A 16,120-nucleotide genomic window follows, 5' to 3' on the forward strand; every position below is an offset into this window, starting at 1 on the left:
GGCACGACTGGCTTCTGCAAGAAAAAGCGAGAGAGTGAGACTGGTCCAAGTCACGACAAGCATACTGTGATTGTGGCTTGAGAAGGTCAGGTTGCTAAGTCAGACGTGTTGAGGCGAGTTTCGCACAGAGTGGCTTGCAGGATGCCAAGTTGTCCATCAGGGTGTTGAGGCAGGCACCACTGTACAAGACGATAGTAGAGTGCTCCGTAGGCAGGCGCAGGGTGGGCTTTGGGCTGTAGGTGAGAAAGGCAGGTACCCATAGATACCTTAACCCAAGTGCACGCGTTCCTTCCGTTGCCTTCTATTAGAGGTGAGGTGGCGTGGCTGCCTCTCGTTCTAAGCTGAAGGCTCCAGTTCTACGCATACATACTATCTCCAAGAGGGAGGGCGGCGATCTGATCTCATTCTTCTTCTTTTTCTGGAGTCTTGGACAGATCCATGTCGAGGACAAAGAGTGCGTCCAACATGCAGTCGGTCCCAGTATGCGTTCATCATTATTAAGAAGAATTCTGGGTGGATGAGCGCGTGAGGGTGAGATTTGTGGCAGTTTCCTAACCGAAATCCCCTGTGGTACTACGGAGTAGGTACCTAGTAGGTATTTAGCACTTCACTCTCTAATTCTCTAACTTTGGTGGCAGAATCCAGCATCGTAGGCTCAAACTCTTGTGCAAGAGAGAAGGTTTTGAAGCGAACTTTAGCCAATCTCATCACTTCAAATTGTGTGTATTCGTACTGTATGCATATGCATATGCAGCCTTGATTAGAACGAAGATTTTACATCATCTCAATCAGAATCATATGGTGGTCAATCTTCTGGGTCTGAGTCAACTGGTGTGATGTCGGAACCTAACACATCACCATTACTTATTGACTATAGACAATTACACTGTCATCACCATGGTGATCAATTTTGAGGATGATTCCTATTGATCTTTGGTCAAATCTACAGCTTCCACCATGCCAGTGATTCGCACGGTACGTGTGCCGAAGATGCAGACAATATTCTAATGTCTTACCCAGTAGCACACATGTCGAGGACTCGAGGGATCATAGTCCACAATATCGTAGCCTGTGGAAACCCTCGACAGAGTAAAAGTACTTGTTTTGGCTTCCACGAGACCTCATTCTAGTTACGCATCGAGGATAGTGGAAAAGAAATTCTCCGTTGGATCCTCGTCCTAACGAGGTTTAATGTATACTCCGTAGTAGCGTACCCGCCGCCCCTCGGCCTCCAAGCTTCGGACCTACTCCGTAGGACGGGTACCCCTGGCGCTGGGCTTGTTCCCGCCCTGGCATCCCAACACCCTGGGCACTGACACCCAGACACCCTGGCTTCTAGGCACACGCTAGTTAACTCATACCCTGGAAGTGGCACCCGTACCCATGTTCATAAGGTCCCAGCCCAATGGCCCTCTGGGTATGAACATGGGTATGGGTGCCGTTTTTGCGTACCTGCGCTCCCCACCCACTGACTTGCCTCGTATGGACTGTCCCTAGTAGCTACCGACCTCATCACCTGGCATTTGGCTACACATCCTCAGATTCGGAATTCATCCCTCCAAGATTCACCTTTTCCCGATATACATCCCACCTTACCATCTTCTCACACTTGTTACATCTTCTGAGACGTCCTCCCTGATGTTCGTGTTGATGTCTTGTTTCTCCAGTCATTCTCATACCTCGATCATTTGTGCCTCTTGAAACCTCAAACCCGTTACCTCTGGCCTTCGACTCTCCTTCTCCCACCTTCTGCTGTTCGACAAGTTGCCTCGAACAAGCTTTGACATCTGTCAATTGTCCCTCCTTAGCTTTCCTTTGAGATTCGCAACCCAGTTCATTTCACTGCTCTCTCTCTCCCTCTCTCTCTCTGAGCTCATTGACATCACTTCACGCGTCCACCCAGACCACCTCGACACAGACACAATCCTAACCGTCACACGTTTTCTGGGGAAACGCACGGTCCACATACTGGTCTAATCCGCGCCGCACCGACTCGACATCGCGATCGTGTCACCACTTTGGGTCCTTGTTGACAAATATCGCGAGCCTCGTCAACAACTGACGCGAAGACAGCAATCACCTGACAGTCGCAACTCACAATCAAAGTAACTCATACAAGTCTTGTACCCTCGTTCCTCCGACATCTCCCTTCCCTCCGATCAACCCCACCTCTTCATCTTTGAACGACCAGAGTCTCGCTCAATTGAACCTTCACACACATAGTGACTCACCCACTGGTCGCACCGTACAAAAGAAATAAATCAAGAAAATTCAATCCAACATGGAGACCACGATGGCGGATGGTGAGACTGCCTCACAAGGTGCTGCATTTCCGTGGGTTCTCGAGCATTTGCTTTCCTATCCAGGCACCTACGAAATTCCTCTCCGCACCATGTACATCCTCAATGCCACCACACAGAATCCTCAGCAGTCACCAAGTACACCCGTCTCTCCAACCGTGCCCGGAAACGCCTTCCCTCGCAAGTCGAGCTCGACACACGAGGACCAACCCAATGTGACTCCCATCACAGCTGCTGCACAACTACGCGCCAATCTCTTGGTGCACATCTCCCGCTTACCCTCACAGCCAACCTCACTGTCACCCAAACTCATCAGCAAATTTGTTCGGCAATGCTTCCCTCCTGAACTTGATCAAGTCGACTTTCCCCAAGCTTTGACCGCCATGGACTATCTCAAAGACCTGGAGATTCGAAGACGAAGAGAGGTTGTCGCCGCTTTGGACAAACTGGGCATCGACCGAGACGACATCACCCACAAGGAGAAGATCGCTCTCAAGTACCCTGGCGTGTTACGGTGGGTCATGGACATCGAGACCAAGGAGCGTCAAGTCGAGGCCTTGTACACTCAGGTTTTCGTGGGACTAAGGCGATGGACTATGATCAATGAACTGTCTTTGACCCCTTTCAACAAAGCCAACTGCGTTGCCATGCTCAACACCTTGTACCCACCCGTCATCAAGGGCGTTCCTTTCGTTCAACCTACCGCTCAGCTCACCCCTCAGATACTCAAATCCCAACGCGAGGCTTTCTTCCGATACATCACCTCAGTCGAGAAGGTGGGCACTTCCGTTCTCAGCAATCTTATGGATCAACACAAGGGTGAAGATGAGACAACCGGCTGGCCCACTTTACGCAGAACGCTGGAGAACTATGTCCGAATGGCCAACAGTGTCATTGAAGAGTGTTACGAAATCACCGGGAGGGACTACTCGCCCACTGCATCATCCTTCAACTCGGTACTCGAATATGACGACGACGGTCGACGCAAGATCGACTCGGCCATCTCATTTGGGTCTGGCACGTCTTCTAACCGCAACTCGGGTCAGAGCCATGCAACTCGACCAAGCACCAGCAGCAGCTTCAGTACTGGGAGCCACGCTCAGGGTCACAGTCGCCAGCATTCACGAGACAAGCTACTTGATAAACCACTCCCTCCACCCAAGGATGATGACAACATGAGTTTGCCTCAGAAGCCTGCCGGCTCTACATTAGAGAGGATCGCTCGGGAACTTCGACGGATTAAGAGTAGGAACAATGTCAAGGAGGAACAATCACGACCGCGAGCCGTGTCGAATGCATCTGACGCGGTCCCGGTTGACCGGTCAGAACAGCCTCCTCCGCCCCCGGCCAAAGACCGGGGACTGAGGATGAAGCGAAGCCTGCGGAGAATGAGATCGACCACCAGTGTTGCGGACAGTGCCAAGTCTCGCCCCGTGAGTCGAAACGATGGACAAAGCCCAGAACAAACACCGGCCTTTGATGCCGATACCATGAGGGCACGGCGTCAGGAATGGGAAGCTCACCACAAATCAGCGAGTCAAGGCACACAAATGGAGTTTGCTGCATGAAGTGTAAGGGAGAAATTTGAACTTTCAGGCGTACTAGAAATGAGCGGCTACTGCTACCGCATATTGGGCATTGGGAAAAGCCGCATCAGCGAATGTTTAATGATTACAACAATGAAGTACCATGAGAGCACCAAACGTGCTCGGACCCAGCCGCGTCGAGGCAGAAGCCTACATGCGTGCCGGAAGAGCTCCCACGAGCTGGTGAAACATGGGTCAGGGGGAAGATGAATGGTTATGAGGTTTTGACCAGAGAAGCCTAAACTCGAGTGTTTGGTTATCAGACTGGTGACCGCAAGGTCCGGGTTAAAACAATAACAACGACACAAACATATCAGACGTAGTCAATGATAAATTGTCCATTCATTGCAATTTCGTGTGGATGTGATGTGCAGAGATCGGCCACTCTATACCATTTTGCGAGTTGAACGTTGTCGAGGGGTCGTAATCTGATACTGTTGATGCTGGTCACGTGTTTATCATCTTGGGCCCATCTGCCCGCACCTGCCTTTTTACAGTCGCTCCAACATCTCGGAAGAAGAGAAAGTCCGGCCAGGAACCAAAAACTATCACCACCAAATCTTGTCTCGCTCTTGCTTAGACTGTCGACAAATATACAGGGTCCTAGTATTGTTTTTGCTGCATCTCACATACTACAGCGTCTCGACTGCATTCCATCGAATCCTCTCCCTCTAGATCGCCGTCCATCCGACCCTGAACCCCCTGAAACCCAGTTTGAATTCACACATTTTGTGTGTCCCGCAAATCGCAATCGTTGGAAGCAATGGAAGCCGCAACTACCAATCCGCGGGGCATTCCCGTCTTCCCCTTCATGTCCAATGTCTCAGACTATGTCAAGTCGATAGAAGAGGTGGAACCTACTCTACAGAGATTCCAAGAAATGGTCTCCAAGTACACATTCATGCAGCAAAATGTTGAGCGTCGTGGCGCCGGCTTGAGAGAAAAACTGCCAGAGATGAAGCGAACTCTAGAGGTAGTCAAGTTTCTCAAGAAGAAAAGAAAAGATATTGCAGATGCTACGGATTCGAGCCCAAATGCCGACGATCTCGACGATGATCCAGACACCAAAAGTCGTCCATCTGATGTCATCGAAACCACCTTCAGCTTGCAAGATACCCTCTACGCAAAGGCCAATATTAAACCTGCCCAAGTGGATGAAGTCTACTTGTGGCTAGGCGCAAACGTCATGGTTGCATATCCCCTTGACGAGGCCGAAGAGCTGCTGCAGGCAAAACTTGACAAGGCTAAGGAAAGCCTCAAGGCTGCCGAGGAGGATCTGGAATTCTTGAGGATACAAATCACCACTTTGGAGGTCGCTGTAGCCAGAGTACATAACTGGGATGTCGGTGAGAAACGAAGGCTGCGTGCCGAAGGAAAATTGAACCCTTCAAAGGACGAAGACGACGACAAAGACTGAGATCATCAGACGAATCTGGGCCGCCTGCCATATCACCAGACTAGATCGAAGCTGATCCAAGCGCCTCGACAAATGCTCCTAGAATGAGAAAGGCATACTTCCATTTGATGTCATCATGAGACAGAATACCCATCTACACTATTCGGGCCAGGACAAACCATCAAGATATGAAGCACTCCATCCCAGCACAGGTCCGGTGTCGAATAAGCGCTTTGCTTCAGCGCCACAACCAAGTAACGGGCTGGAATTCTCTGTCTACCTTGTCAAATTTCACAAGCTTCCAATATCGATCCTTCAGCTCTCTGTCCTTCACTGGGTCGTGGTCGTTGCATATGAAGCAGCGGCTCAGACTCTCAGCGTAGCCGCATTTGACCCTACCCTCAGCGGGGAAGTATTTGTTGCGGTAAATCACACTCTCAGCGGAGGCAACCATCATATCACGGCCAAACCTCTCACATCCGCATGCAGCCTTGCCGGTGATCTCATCAAGTTTTTCAACAAGCACGGAGTTGAAATGCCCACAAGAAGCAAATCTGATTATAGTCAGGCCACAATTAGCTGTTGCTACATGAGGCTCCTCAAGGGGCGGCTTTTCTAGGTAATCCAGAAATCGCCGCAGGTCATCGACTTCCCATGGTGCTTTGGCCGTATGATTCGGCCGACATCGCACCTGGAGATACTCTCGTTGCATCCTTGTAATGTGATCAATCCTCCGTGGCTCACCCGGTACGGCCGCCGTCGCATCCAGATGATCCAAGCAGCGGTCATGGTTGCCTGCCCAACGTGTGCATTCCTCGACTTGGGCTGGAAAGGGCAGACGACCAAACAGCCTCTCAAATTCATATTGCTCTTTACTCCAGGGCAGCGTGAGGTCCTCGATACGCCACAACACGGGTGGGAAACACGGTGCATTGACTTCTTGAGCCAAGAGTCGAAGCGAAGTACTGAAGCAGATGATGCATTGGGCTGCAATTGAATGACTCTGACCCCAAGGCTGATTGTGTCGCCAAGGTTCAGGACCACAGACCCTCTTTTCCTCGTCTGTGCAACGCTGGTCATCAAAGATGACATCAACGTGGCCGCAGTGTTGATAATATCGCAGAATGAGCTGGCACATGGTTACCAGATATGGATGGAAGCGTGTATGAAGTGGATGAAATGGAACAATTGGTGTACCATCAGTCAAGATACTCTGTCCAGGTCCACAAATGGAGTGCGAATGAGAACCTCAATATCTGCCTCTGTCTTGGTTTTTCAGAGGTTTCTCGTAGTAGTCGTAGTCGTCTGGACGATATATAAACCCAGATGAAGGAGACGTGCATATTACTCTCTACAAATAAGACCATGCAAGAGAAGTTGAAATAAATAGTCTTGATCTTGGTCTTGTCGAAACACCTTCAATCAAGACGAACAAACGACATTGTTCACATTGTTCACATTGTTCACACTGGTCACTCTACGAACAGACAGACAGACAGACAGACAGAGCAAACAAGATAGTGAACAGCACGCGATCGAGCAAGTGAAACTGAGATATAGAGATAACCTGACTCTGTCCCCCGTAAAGTTTCAATGAAACCCAAGTACAGTACCTACCTACCTAGGTACCTAGGTACTAGTATTTGATATATTTTGTTCCATGTTTTTGGCAAATCGTTTGACATTGCATTGGTGTACTGTCCATGTGTAAACGAGGTTCCTTGAGTCAGTGATTCAGATTCTTCAAACCCCTCTAATTCTTAGTCTCCCTCCTGTCATACTCATACTGTACTAAGCAGAGAAGATTGGTCACGAAGGATTGTGGCTGGTGTATGTAAAAGTACCTACCTACCTACCTACCTACCTAGTATTTATACAGATCCCTATGAACGTATAAGAACAATAATGGTTGGTAGGTGACATACACTCGGGAGTTTCAGCCAATGGCTGGGCATCTCAAGTCACTTGGCCTGTAATTTTAAGCGCAAGGCTGACGACCCCTGGATCTCTAAATATTAAGGACTGATTCTTTGAGATACCTTAGATAGGTGTGGAGTTCACAATATCGTCCTCATACATCTCACAAATTGTGCCCACACATATTATTCAAGCACTTGGCAATGTTAATGTGTATAATCTCTGTGCAAGGACATGTCATATTACATCTTGCATTCAGTGCAACGGCTATCAGCTATTGGCTATCGTCATGTCATTACTCAGTACAATTCTCACATGCTTCATGATTGACTACCCTCCATACCCTCATCCCTTCATCTCCGTCTTGCTTGCTGGTATCATCGACCCATCGAGTCTCCTCATTCTTTTCACATCGTCATCATACAGCATCCCGTGTTTTGCCTGCCATGAATGCTTTCACTGATCCTCTTCAAGGCACATTAATTGTCATTAAATTAACTCGTTCCTGTAATTGTAACGTCGTTCTTTTCATAGCTCGCCCTCTCCAGCACCATGCCAATGTTCAAAGAAAGAATCAACTTTTCTTCGTGGCGCTCGTCGAGGTCTTAACGTGTCAAACGAGGTTGAGCTTTCTTCCAAGACTTGGACAGCTGGTTCCATGATTGGCTCAGGTTCGATGCTCGAAGGTTCTGGAAGTACCCTCGTCTGCTTTTGTGGTGCCTGAGCCACCACATCAGGGTCGTGGTACCGAGAAGAAGGGGCTGGAGAGCTGAAGCTTCGGACTTTCCGGACAACACCTGAGCCTTGATCATTCTTCATGACGATGCCATGTGACGAAAGTGGCATCTCGTCCACCAAGTATGCTTGATCAAAGTGTCGGAAAGATGTCATGGGCGACGTTGAATTTAGACTTGCGCCCGTTGTACTGTTGCGACGAGATCTCGCACGTTCGTCGATGTCTCTTAGCATTTCTCCGGGGCCTTTGATTATTGCTCCGCCAATGGCAAGCATAATCGCAACACTAAATTTTCCCCAGAGAAAGACAGATTTGCCCCATCCTGGACCCGGGTCTTTGGCTGCCATCTCAGCAGCTGTTGGCGGTGGATTGGATGTTTGAGCTTGAGGGTGTTGGGCTTGACGGATACAATCGTCATGATTATCTTGAAGCAAGCTGCCGTCGTCTCTATTCAGGGAACAATATCGATAGGCAATGCTTTCACCATCATATCGTTCCCAATCAAAGTCTTCACTTCTGGTCGCAGGCCGGCGGAATCCGATAAAAAGGCCGAGGACCCACCAGCTCATCCTTCCAAACATGGCCCAATTCGAACGCCATGCATTTGCGATAATGCGACGCGCTAAAGCCAGAGGGTCTTTCTTGAATCCTTGAATGTATGAAGTGTACCTAGACAAGGTCGCATAAACCGCGTGAATGGTGATGGCAGCCAGTGGTTTTGCACCAATGCCTCCTTGTTGTAGCATTTCCAAGGGGCCACGAATTGGAGGCTTCCCTTGCCTCAATACCAGGCTTGAGGGCCGTGACCTCTTGTCGACGCGGCCAACTCCTTTCTCAAGGGGGCCGCGATCGAGAGGAGGGCGGGGAGTAGGCTCACTACCTTCTTCTTCAATGCCGGCGAAGCTTAGATCACTGTGTGAGTCGGCTTTGTGTCGCTTTCGTGGAATATGTCGAGGCGGATCAATCGGCAAGTTGTCTTTCCAATCATCGTAACACGTCGGGAAGGGAGCATCTCTCGAAAAAAGCGGGCGAGGAATTTCGACAGACGAGATTTCCGACCCACTCGATTGGATCGAATGATGTCGTGCGTAGGGTTTGGTTGATTTTGATTCATGAAGAATGTGTCTGAGAGGCTGTGCAGATTGACGGGAGTCGGCGATATCATCTTGTTCAGGGCATTCATGCATTGTCTTCAAAACCCAAGAAGTAATGCGCGGACGTGGCTCAGGCCTCTGAGGAGGTACTCCATCTATGACTTGGTCGAAGCTTTGACTCTTTGAAGACTCATGGACGGTCGGGGGAAGTTGTGGAGAGTCGTGAGTCTCCAAGGATTCTCCCATTTTAGTGAAGACTTCGTCTAAGCTTTGGAAAGAAGGACCAGGTGCACCGATGTTTGAGCTGGATGAACTTGGGACGACATCTTCTGCCACGTCGGCGCCCATCTGACTGTGGACACTCTGCCAATGTGGAGTCGGGCTTACCAGCATCGAGACGGGGCGACTGGGAGAGGTCAAGGGAGAAGCGGACGGTAGATTACCACTATCTGCGGTGAAAGCGGGAAGTAGTAATGGTTTCAATTGTGTGGATCCAGGCATGAACTTCCGTGCTCTTCTCCTTGAGGGTTGCCTGAGGAGTGGATTGGGTCTTTCTCCGTGGGCATGACGGGAGGAAGGCAGGTCCGGGCTACTGGATACATTTGACGCGATGGTTGACCGTCTCGAAGTGGCATTAGTCGGAGGGTTGGCGCATGACTCGCCTAGTCCCGAGTCGAGTGATTGGACATCATCATTGCTCGGGTCGTTGACAGGACGCTGCACATCGGGGCTGGAGGCTAGGGGGGAAGAGGAGGCGTATCGGGCAAAGTAGTCGGTGGACTGATGTGACGGAGAGATAAGGACGGACTGTGGCCGACTGAGGGGAGTTCTATCCAGTGGAGATGATGGAACGCGAGGGATAATCATCGACATCGGACGGGCACTCTTTGTCCTGGGAGTTGGAAGGTCCACACTGTGGTGGGCTTTGGTGGGGGAGAGAGCGAGCAATTGAGTCAGGACCTCGTTGCGTTTGGTCATGTCGTTATTCGCAAGCTCTAAGCTGATGCGTTCCTCCTCGAGCTTTTCAATGCGAGCCTTGAGTGTTTCCAAGGTGGCCATGTCGAGGCGTTTCTCATGGTGCTCGTATTCGAGGGCATGGATGATGTTTTGTTTGTGGTCAATGTCCTCTTCGAGGTCTCTAATCTTGCGTTTCAATCCGAGTTCATTTGCAGTTAGACGCTCGACGGTTTCTCGCAGTTCATATTCAAAGGAGCGCTTGGTATTGTCTAGCTCCTTCTTGAGTTGCTCATTTTCCTCCTTGGCTTTCTTCAGCTTTTCGGACCAGGCTAAATGAGACTTTGGTGAATATAAGGCTTCCTTGGCTAATTGGAGTTCGTTCTCAATGTGTTGGATGTATTCCTCGGAATTGAAGCGTGGTTTGGGGTGAGAAGACTTGCGGCGACGCAGTGAAGTTCGTGGGGAGGTATAATATGATGAGCCAACTTTGGATGATGGCCGCTGGACGTTGACAGAAAGCTCCTTTAGGCCCATGCTTTCACGAGAGCCGGGAATCGAATCGGGAGTACTATCGGGAATTTGACTGTAAATATCTTGTTCTGGTGGCGGGGAACGTGCGGACGGTGAGTCTTGAAAGACAGGTATTGGAGCACGAGGATGGGACGAACGATGCTTGGAAGCGGCGAAGTGAGCGATCTCGTTCAAGATTGTGGACGAAGGTGAAGGGCCGGTCAGGTCGCTGGAGTTGTCCGAGTTACGAGTAAGATCGTCTTGCTTGGTATACCTGGTTGAGGAGACATGAGAGTTTTCGACATCGCCGTGTCTGGTGACTTGAGGAAAGGTCAGGCCGTTGAAGGAGAGATTCTGAGCGGAGAATCTGGCGTGACGGGAGTGAAGTAGGCGCTGTTGTTTGCTATGAGGAACCGACTTGGGCGTAGAGGCTGAATTCTTGGGGGGATAGTCGCGCAGAGGGAGGGAGGTGATGGAGCGTGAACGGGTATGGACATTGTCCAGAGATGAGGGTGGATGGGCGTGGGGGTGGGTGTTTTCCATTATTGTAGCGGCCTGGCCGAAGCGACAGGCGCAACTACGGACAGTGTGGACCGATCAGGGCACTGCATAACAATAGGACTTCGAGGAGGGGGTTGAGGTTGATTGAGTTCGTGGGAGAAGTTTGATTACAGGGCCGTTCCAAGTCTCGGTCAACGAGCAGGAAGGTATTGGTTATACGTTGCAGTCTTTGCAAAGGAATGTGTTCGAGTATCGAATCGTGAAGCTTTGAAATGCGGTCGACTTGCTAAGGAATGGCGGGAAGTGAGGAGGAAACGAGAGACTGAATGGACTAAAGTGAAGCTGAAGTCGAAGTCGAAATTGTCGTTGAAGTTGTTGGGAAGGTGGCACCGAGGTACGCTACACACGGAAGGTGCTGGTGTTGGAAAACAAACAGAGGAAGGAGCGACTGAGGGAAAGAGCGAGCGGATAGGTGTGGTTCGAGGAAAGCACGACCACCAAATTTACAACGTCGTTAATGTGCAAGTGCGAGAAAAGTTGAAAAGTGCAGATGGACTTGAACGATGATGTTGTGGAGAAGAAGAATACAAGTTGACCAGGACTATAACCGAGACCGACCAGGCTGTGGAAGCAAGGACAAGGACAAGGACAAGGGAAAGGCCACTGGGATGGATGCGTAATGCTACAGGCATCGACAGGCTATAGGCTGGCAGCACAGAGGGCAGACCACAGTCTCCATGGCAGTGCTCGACTGTGATGCTTGGATCAAAATAATCACTACCTGGGAGCCGAGGGGCGCTCGGGATCCGGATGGGCCTTTTTCAGTTGTGTTTACTTTTTGCTCATCTTGGGTGCTTGGGGAACTAGGATCATCTGACAGGTGGACGAGTCGGGGCTTTTGCCGTGCGTTCGTCTGTGCGTTCTAGCTTGTTTAGCGGGGAAGGTGGAGGTTTCGTCATTTGCGAGTCTTCCCGAAGCCTACGAAGAACTTAGAAGAAGTCTTTTGTACCCCGAGGCCGAGGTTGACAGGGGCGGAGGAGATCGAGGGACATACTCCGTACAGTAACTTAGTACTCCATACATGGCCATAGGGAGACTGTTAGATGGATAATCCTGGGGCTGGCAGATCAACTCTTGCAGATTTGGGAATAGCGATAGTAGACTGGCGGGACTTTGGACACCAAGACTGATAACTTTATGCTGGGCCGACTCGGACAGTACTGCTCAAGGCATCGTGGTCATCTATAGTCCCTCATTTGCAGAACCATGAAGGACAATGACAGAGACAAGGAACCCTCGTGAACTTAGTACTGTACTAATGTACCTATGTACCTGGGCCTGGAAAAAAGTCCGCGAGTCACAAGTCACGAGTCCGACGCGAGAACACGTGACTCAAACACGAACCTAATCTTGGAACGCGACTTCGGTCTTCGTCTCTCTTCTTCCTCTTCCTCTTCTTCACATGTGGATTTCGATTCTCTTCCGAGACACCTCGAATGTCCATTTTGTTTGGTAGCCAAAACTTATGAGAAAGTCTCAGCAGTACTACGCAAGCACTACTATGGTAAAAACAAACAAGCGCACAAAGCCTGGACCAGTCACCACCAAGTCCTGAGTGACAGGCGTCATGTCAACACGTTCCCTCTCCACCCCCTCCACGATCCCTCACCCTCAAGGGCTCCATCATTCTTTCACTAAAGAATGGATGACCCCACAACCTGCCTCATTGGTCAAACAAAGTCAAAGGCCTTCGGTTTTCACAAAGACATAAATCCTAACCTATGTCCCCATTATCCATCGCATTCTTCTCCTATGGTTCCTACAATCAGACTTTACCATTGTTCGAATCCTATTATATGCCGCACAGCCAGTCACATAGCCATGTATCCTCAATGGCCAGACAAAGGAAGTCCCCCCCCCACAACCCACCCGGTAGGTCCTCACTGAGCGTATTTGACTTGATATCCATAGAGCCCCGTTTGAATGATCATATATCCCTTCTGTCTCGAGTCACTCTTCTCCCCTCTCGCTGTCACAGAAAGCTGCGTAGTGCAACGTCTCGACATCTTTTCAGTGCTTTTAGCGTGCGCTCTTTCTCTTCGTCGTCATTCTCATCATATTTACACACACATACACCGAAGAACAACAGACAACAGACAGCATGTGCCGACTCCTCGACTGGTCTTTCCTACTGTGCGATCCACATATATGTGGATCGCTTCCCAAGATCGAAGTCAAACCCTGCCACCGCTTCTCCGGCAAGACTGTCTACCCATGGGACAAGGGCATCAACAAGATGGAACGTCCTCTCTGCTGGGAGGAATTGGAATATCGCGAGGCCGATGTCCTCTGCACCGAGTGCTTTAAGGCTTGGATTGTGACCTTCGACAAGAACAACCCCGAATATAAAAACGAGTCGGACTTTTATCACAACAACCCGCTGTCCATCGCTCATCTAGATAAAGAATCAGAGGTGATTGAGTACTGGGAGGCAGGGTTTCCACCAACGACGAGTTTCGACTCCATTGACTGGAACCCCAGACCAAAACTTGTTTCTCCCGACGACATCCCCTTGAGTCCCACACAATCGTGCGCTGTTGCCGAAACGACGGCCGAATTACTCAACCTGGAGATGTTGGACCACGTCGAACAAGTTGTCGAAGCCGGACGACAGAGACGTCTAAAAGAAGCCGCCGAACGAGACGACGACTTCTCATGCTCACCCTTCTCCTCTGACGATGAAAGCATGCCTGTCCAGGACCAACAAGACTCCGAAATGACGGAGGAGGAAGAGCCGCCGGCCCCATACATCAGTCCACGCCGACGCATCACCGATACACTCTTTCAACACACCTTCGGGACATACGGAACCCGACCTAAACGCATACCAACACCGCGCTCGAAAATACCACCCTGCCTTCAATGGATGTTTGGTATACGCAGAACGCCGTCAAACTCTCCTGGAAATCAAGCTTCAGCACCGTCTTCTCAGGCTTCAGGCATGGTATCGACGCCTTCTGGGCCGCCAACTCCCGACGACCCCTTCACATCGTGGACTTCTCCTACACCTGATATGGGTTGGGCACCCAGAGTCACGAATCAACAAATGGCAAGGCGCTGGGATTAAGACTCTACACCTAAATGTACACCAGAATCATGACGGTTGAAATAAAGAATGGGATGAAAATATGAGGGCATCACGTATATGATCCACAGTGTATAAAGTATGGGGAATGTATTTAGCATAGCGAGGTCTGAGAAAGCATAGCGAGGTCTGAGAAAGCATAGCGAGGTCTGAGAAAGCATAGCGAGGTCTGAGAAAGCATAGCGAGGCATGAGAAAGCATAGCGGAATAGGTATATCACATTAGCACAGAATAATAAGCTCGACAAACTTGATAAACTAGAGATCAGGCCGCAGTCATGTCTTGGAAATTGTGTCTCATTGTGCAAGACTACAATCACATTGACCTTGAGATTAGATCTGGAGGGCAATGTGAGCTATCTAGCTAAGGCCATGACCAGAGCCTCCCCAGTTCAAAACCATGTTGAAGAACCCCAACAAAAACAAAGAAGGATTATCACTACAAATTGAGACCAGACTGCATCGATACTATCTGAAGCGTGTGCAGGAGTATGATGATGCATCTGTCCATAGCCATTAGTGATAGACATTGCCTCAAATTACCTTCCCAATTGCTCCAGCAGAAACCTCAACGCTCAGATGGTTCATGGCCACCTTTCTTCAATCATCGTTGATGGTAATGATTTCAGGCCCGTCGTCTACAGATGAAGGCACATTCCTATCATCTAATGGCAATGTCGACTCCATTTCGTCAGTCTTCACCCGCGATGCGTGGCTCTTGATGGAGTTGCCGGCCGAGGCATTGCCCCCTCGGACTTCCCAGTCGCCATTTCCCTTCACCAAAATCGTCCTGGTTCCCAAGAGACCTTGTTTCTCCAAGCTTTCGCGAACTTGGATCAGAAAGTCGTCGATGATGAGATTTTGGGGACGTGCATCTTGGTTGCATATCGGACATTTCCATTGGACTGGGTCAGTCAATGCCCCGCCTTTGACGCGACTTGTGCGACTGAGCAGAAATGCATTCAGATCGAAACACTCGCGGTGTTGGCACTTCCGAGAACGCACAGGTGTGACACACATATGGGAGGTGATTGGGTCAAGGAGGAAAATGCTGATACCAGTATCGGCCACAACAAGATCATCGTCATCGCTGTCTCCATTTGCTGCGATTGCAGCTGCGATTGAGGCTTTGACGTGGACTGAGGGGAGATGCTGGGGCATGGCCGCTACGGATGCGGGGCTCTTGATGCGAATGACTTCGATTCCGACGAGAAATGTTAGATTGGCTTCTCGAGGAGCAAAGCTGATGCCGACGACAATCTCATTTTCACCATCCTGTAGTAGGTGCGTTATATCCATGCTTTGGTCAATTCCGTGATGGGCCTTTCGTCGGATGTCGAGGTTAAAAGTACCATTGACGGAGATCGAGATCAAAGCGGGCCAGAAGGTGGGCAGGAAGGCCGGATCTGAAGCGCTATTAAGATCTTGCTTCATGCATTTGAGTCGAAACTGGGTTGAACCACACATGACATCGGACTCGGGCGAGAGAAAGCTACCGACGAGCCTTGGAGGCATGACCTTGGTAAACAGCAGGGGAGGGGGAATGGTCACCTGGCAACGGACCAAGGGCGTATCCTTGACGAAGGTTTGAGGTAGCATTATGATATCCTCGACATAGCGATACAAGCGTTCTGGGGGTGTGGAAATACCATCAAGCTCTGTGATATTGTATTTGGGGCTGCTGGAGAGCGCTTGATGAGCGGCTGTCTCATGAGGACGTGGTTGGAAGGAAATTGGCAGTCGGAAGGCGTCATTGCTAGGGAAGAAACGCTCAGAAGGACCCTGTTCCTGGGATCCATGCACAGGGTAAATGTGAGAAGAGGCATTCAATCGAGATTGGTGGGCGGGTTGGGGTTGGCTGGGTCGAGCATGGCCATAAGAAACAGTGCGCGCAGGGCGCGGGTCCGGAGAATTTGTCGTGGTACTGATTCCAGTCAGGCGATGTTGAAGAACCTGGGCGGCTGGCGAAGTTTGAGGTA

General features: G+C 50.1%; 4 protein-coding genes across 4 annotated transcripts; 3 read left to right on the forward strand and 1 right to left on the reverse strand.

Moving 5' to 3' along the window:
* Positions 1-1,563: 1,563 nt before the first annotated feature.
* On the forward strand, positions 1,564-4,231 carry PV10_00618 (uncharacterized protein). The gene has a single exon (XM_016364726.1). It carries the CDS (start codon positions 2,282-2,284, stop codon positions 3,866-3,868), a length of 1,587 nt encoding a protein of 528 aa, XP_016228375.1. The 5' UTR covers positions 1,564-2,281; the 3' UTR covers positions 3,869-4,231.
* Positions 4,232-4,474: 243 nt separating this feature from the next.
* On the forward strand, positions 4,475-6,705 carry PV10_00619 (uncharacterized protein). Its single transcript, XM_016364727.1, has one exon. The coding sequence runs from the start codon at positions 4,650-4,652 to the stop codon at positions 5,301-5,303; it is 654 nt and encodes a 217-aa protein (XP_016228376.1). The 5' UTR covers positions 4,475-4,649; the 3' UTR covers positions 5,304-6,705.
* Positions 6,706-7,432: 727 nt separating this feature from the next.
* PV10_00620 (uncharacterized protein) lies at positions 7,433-11,167 on the reverse strand. Its single transcript, XM_016364728.1, has one exon. The coding sequence runs from the start codon at positions 11,037-11,039 to the stop codon at positions 7,728-7,730; it is 3,312 nt and encodes a 1,103-aa protein (XP_016228377.1). The 5' UTR covers positions 11,040-11,167; the 3' UTR covers positions 7,433-7,727.
* A 1,991-nt stretch (positions 11,168-13,158) lies between these two features.
* PV10_00621 (uncharacterized protein) lies at positions 13,159-14,192 on the forward strand (the record flags this gene model as incomplete). Its single annotated transcript, XM_016364729.1, has 1 exon — positions 13,159-14,192. The coding sequence occupies one exon, from the start codon at positions 13,159-13,161 to the stop codon at positions 14,122-14,124; it is 966 nt and encodes a 321-aa protein (XP_016228378.1). The 3' UTR covers positions 14,125-14,192.
* Between the last annotated feature and the right edge of the window lie 1,928 nt (positions 14,193-16,120).

The sequence above is a fragment of the Exophiala mesophila genome, assembly GCF_000836275.1.
Source record: "Exophiala mesophila strain CBS 40295 unplaced genomic scaffold supercont1.1, whole genome shotgun sequence".
Taxonomy (NCBI): Eukaryota; Fungi; Ascomycota; class Eurotiomycetes; order Chaetothyriales; family Herpotrichiellaceae; genus Exophiala; species Exophiala mesophila.

Coding starts and splice junctions, on each gene's coding strand:
- PV10_00618 (XM_016364726.1), top strand. CDS start 2,282: ATGGAGACCACGATGGCGGATGGTGAGACTGCCTCACAAGGTGCTGCA.
- PV10_00619 (XM_016364727.1), top strand. CDS start 4,650: ATGGAAGCCGCAACTACCAATCCGCGGGGCATTCCCGTCTTCCCCTTC.
- PV10_00620 (XM_016364728.1), bottom strand. CDS start 11,039: ATGGAAAACACCCACCCCCACGCCCATCCACCCTCATCTCTGGACAAT.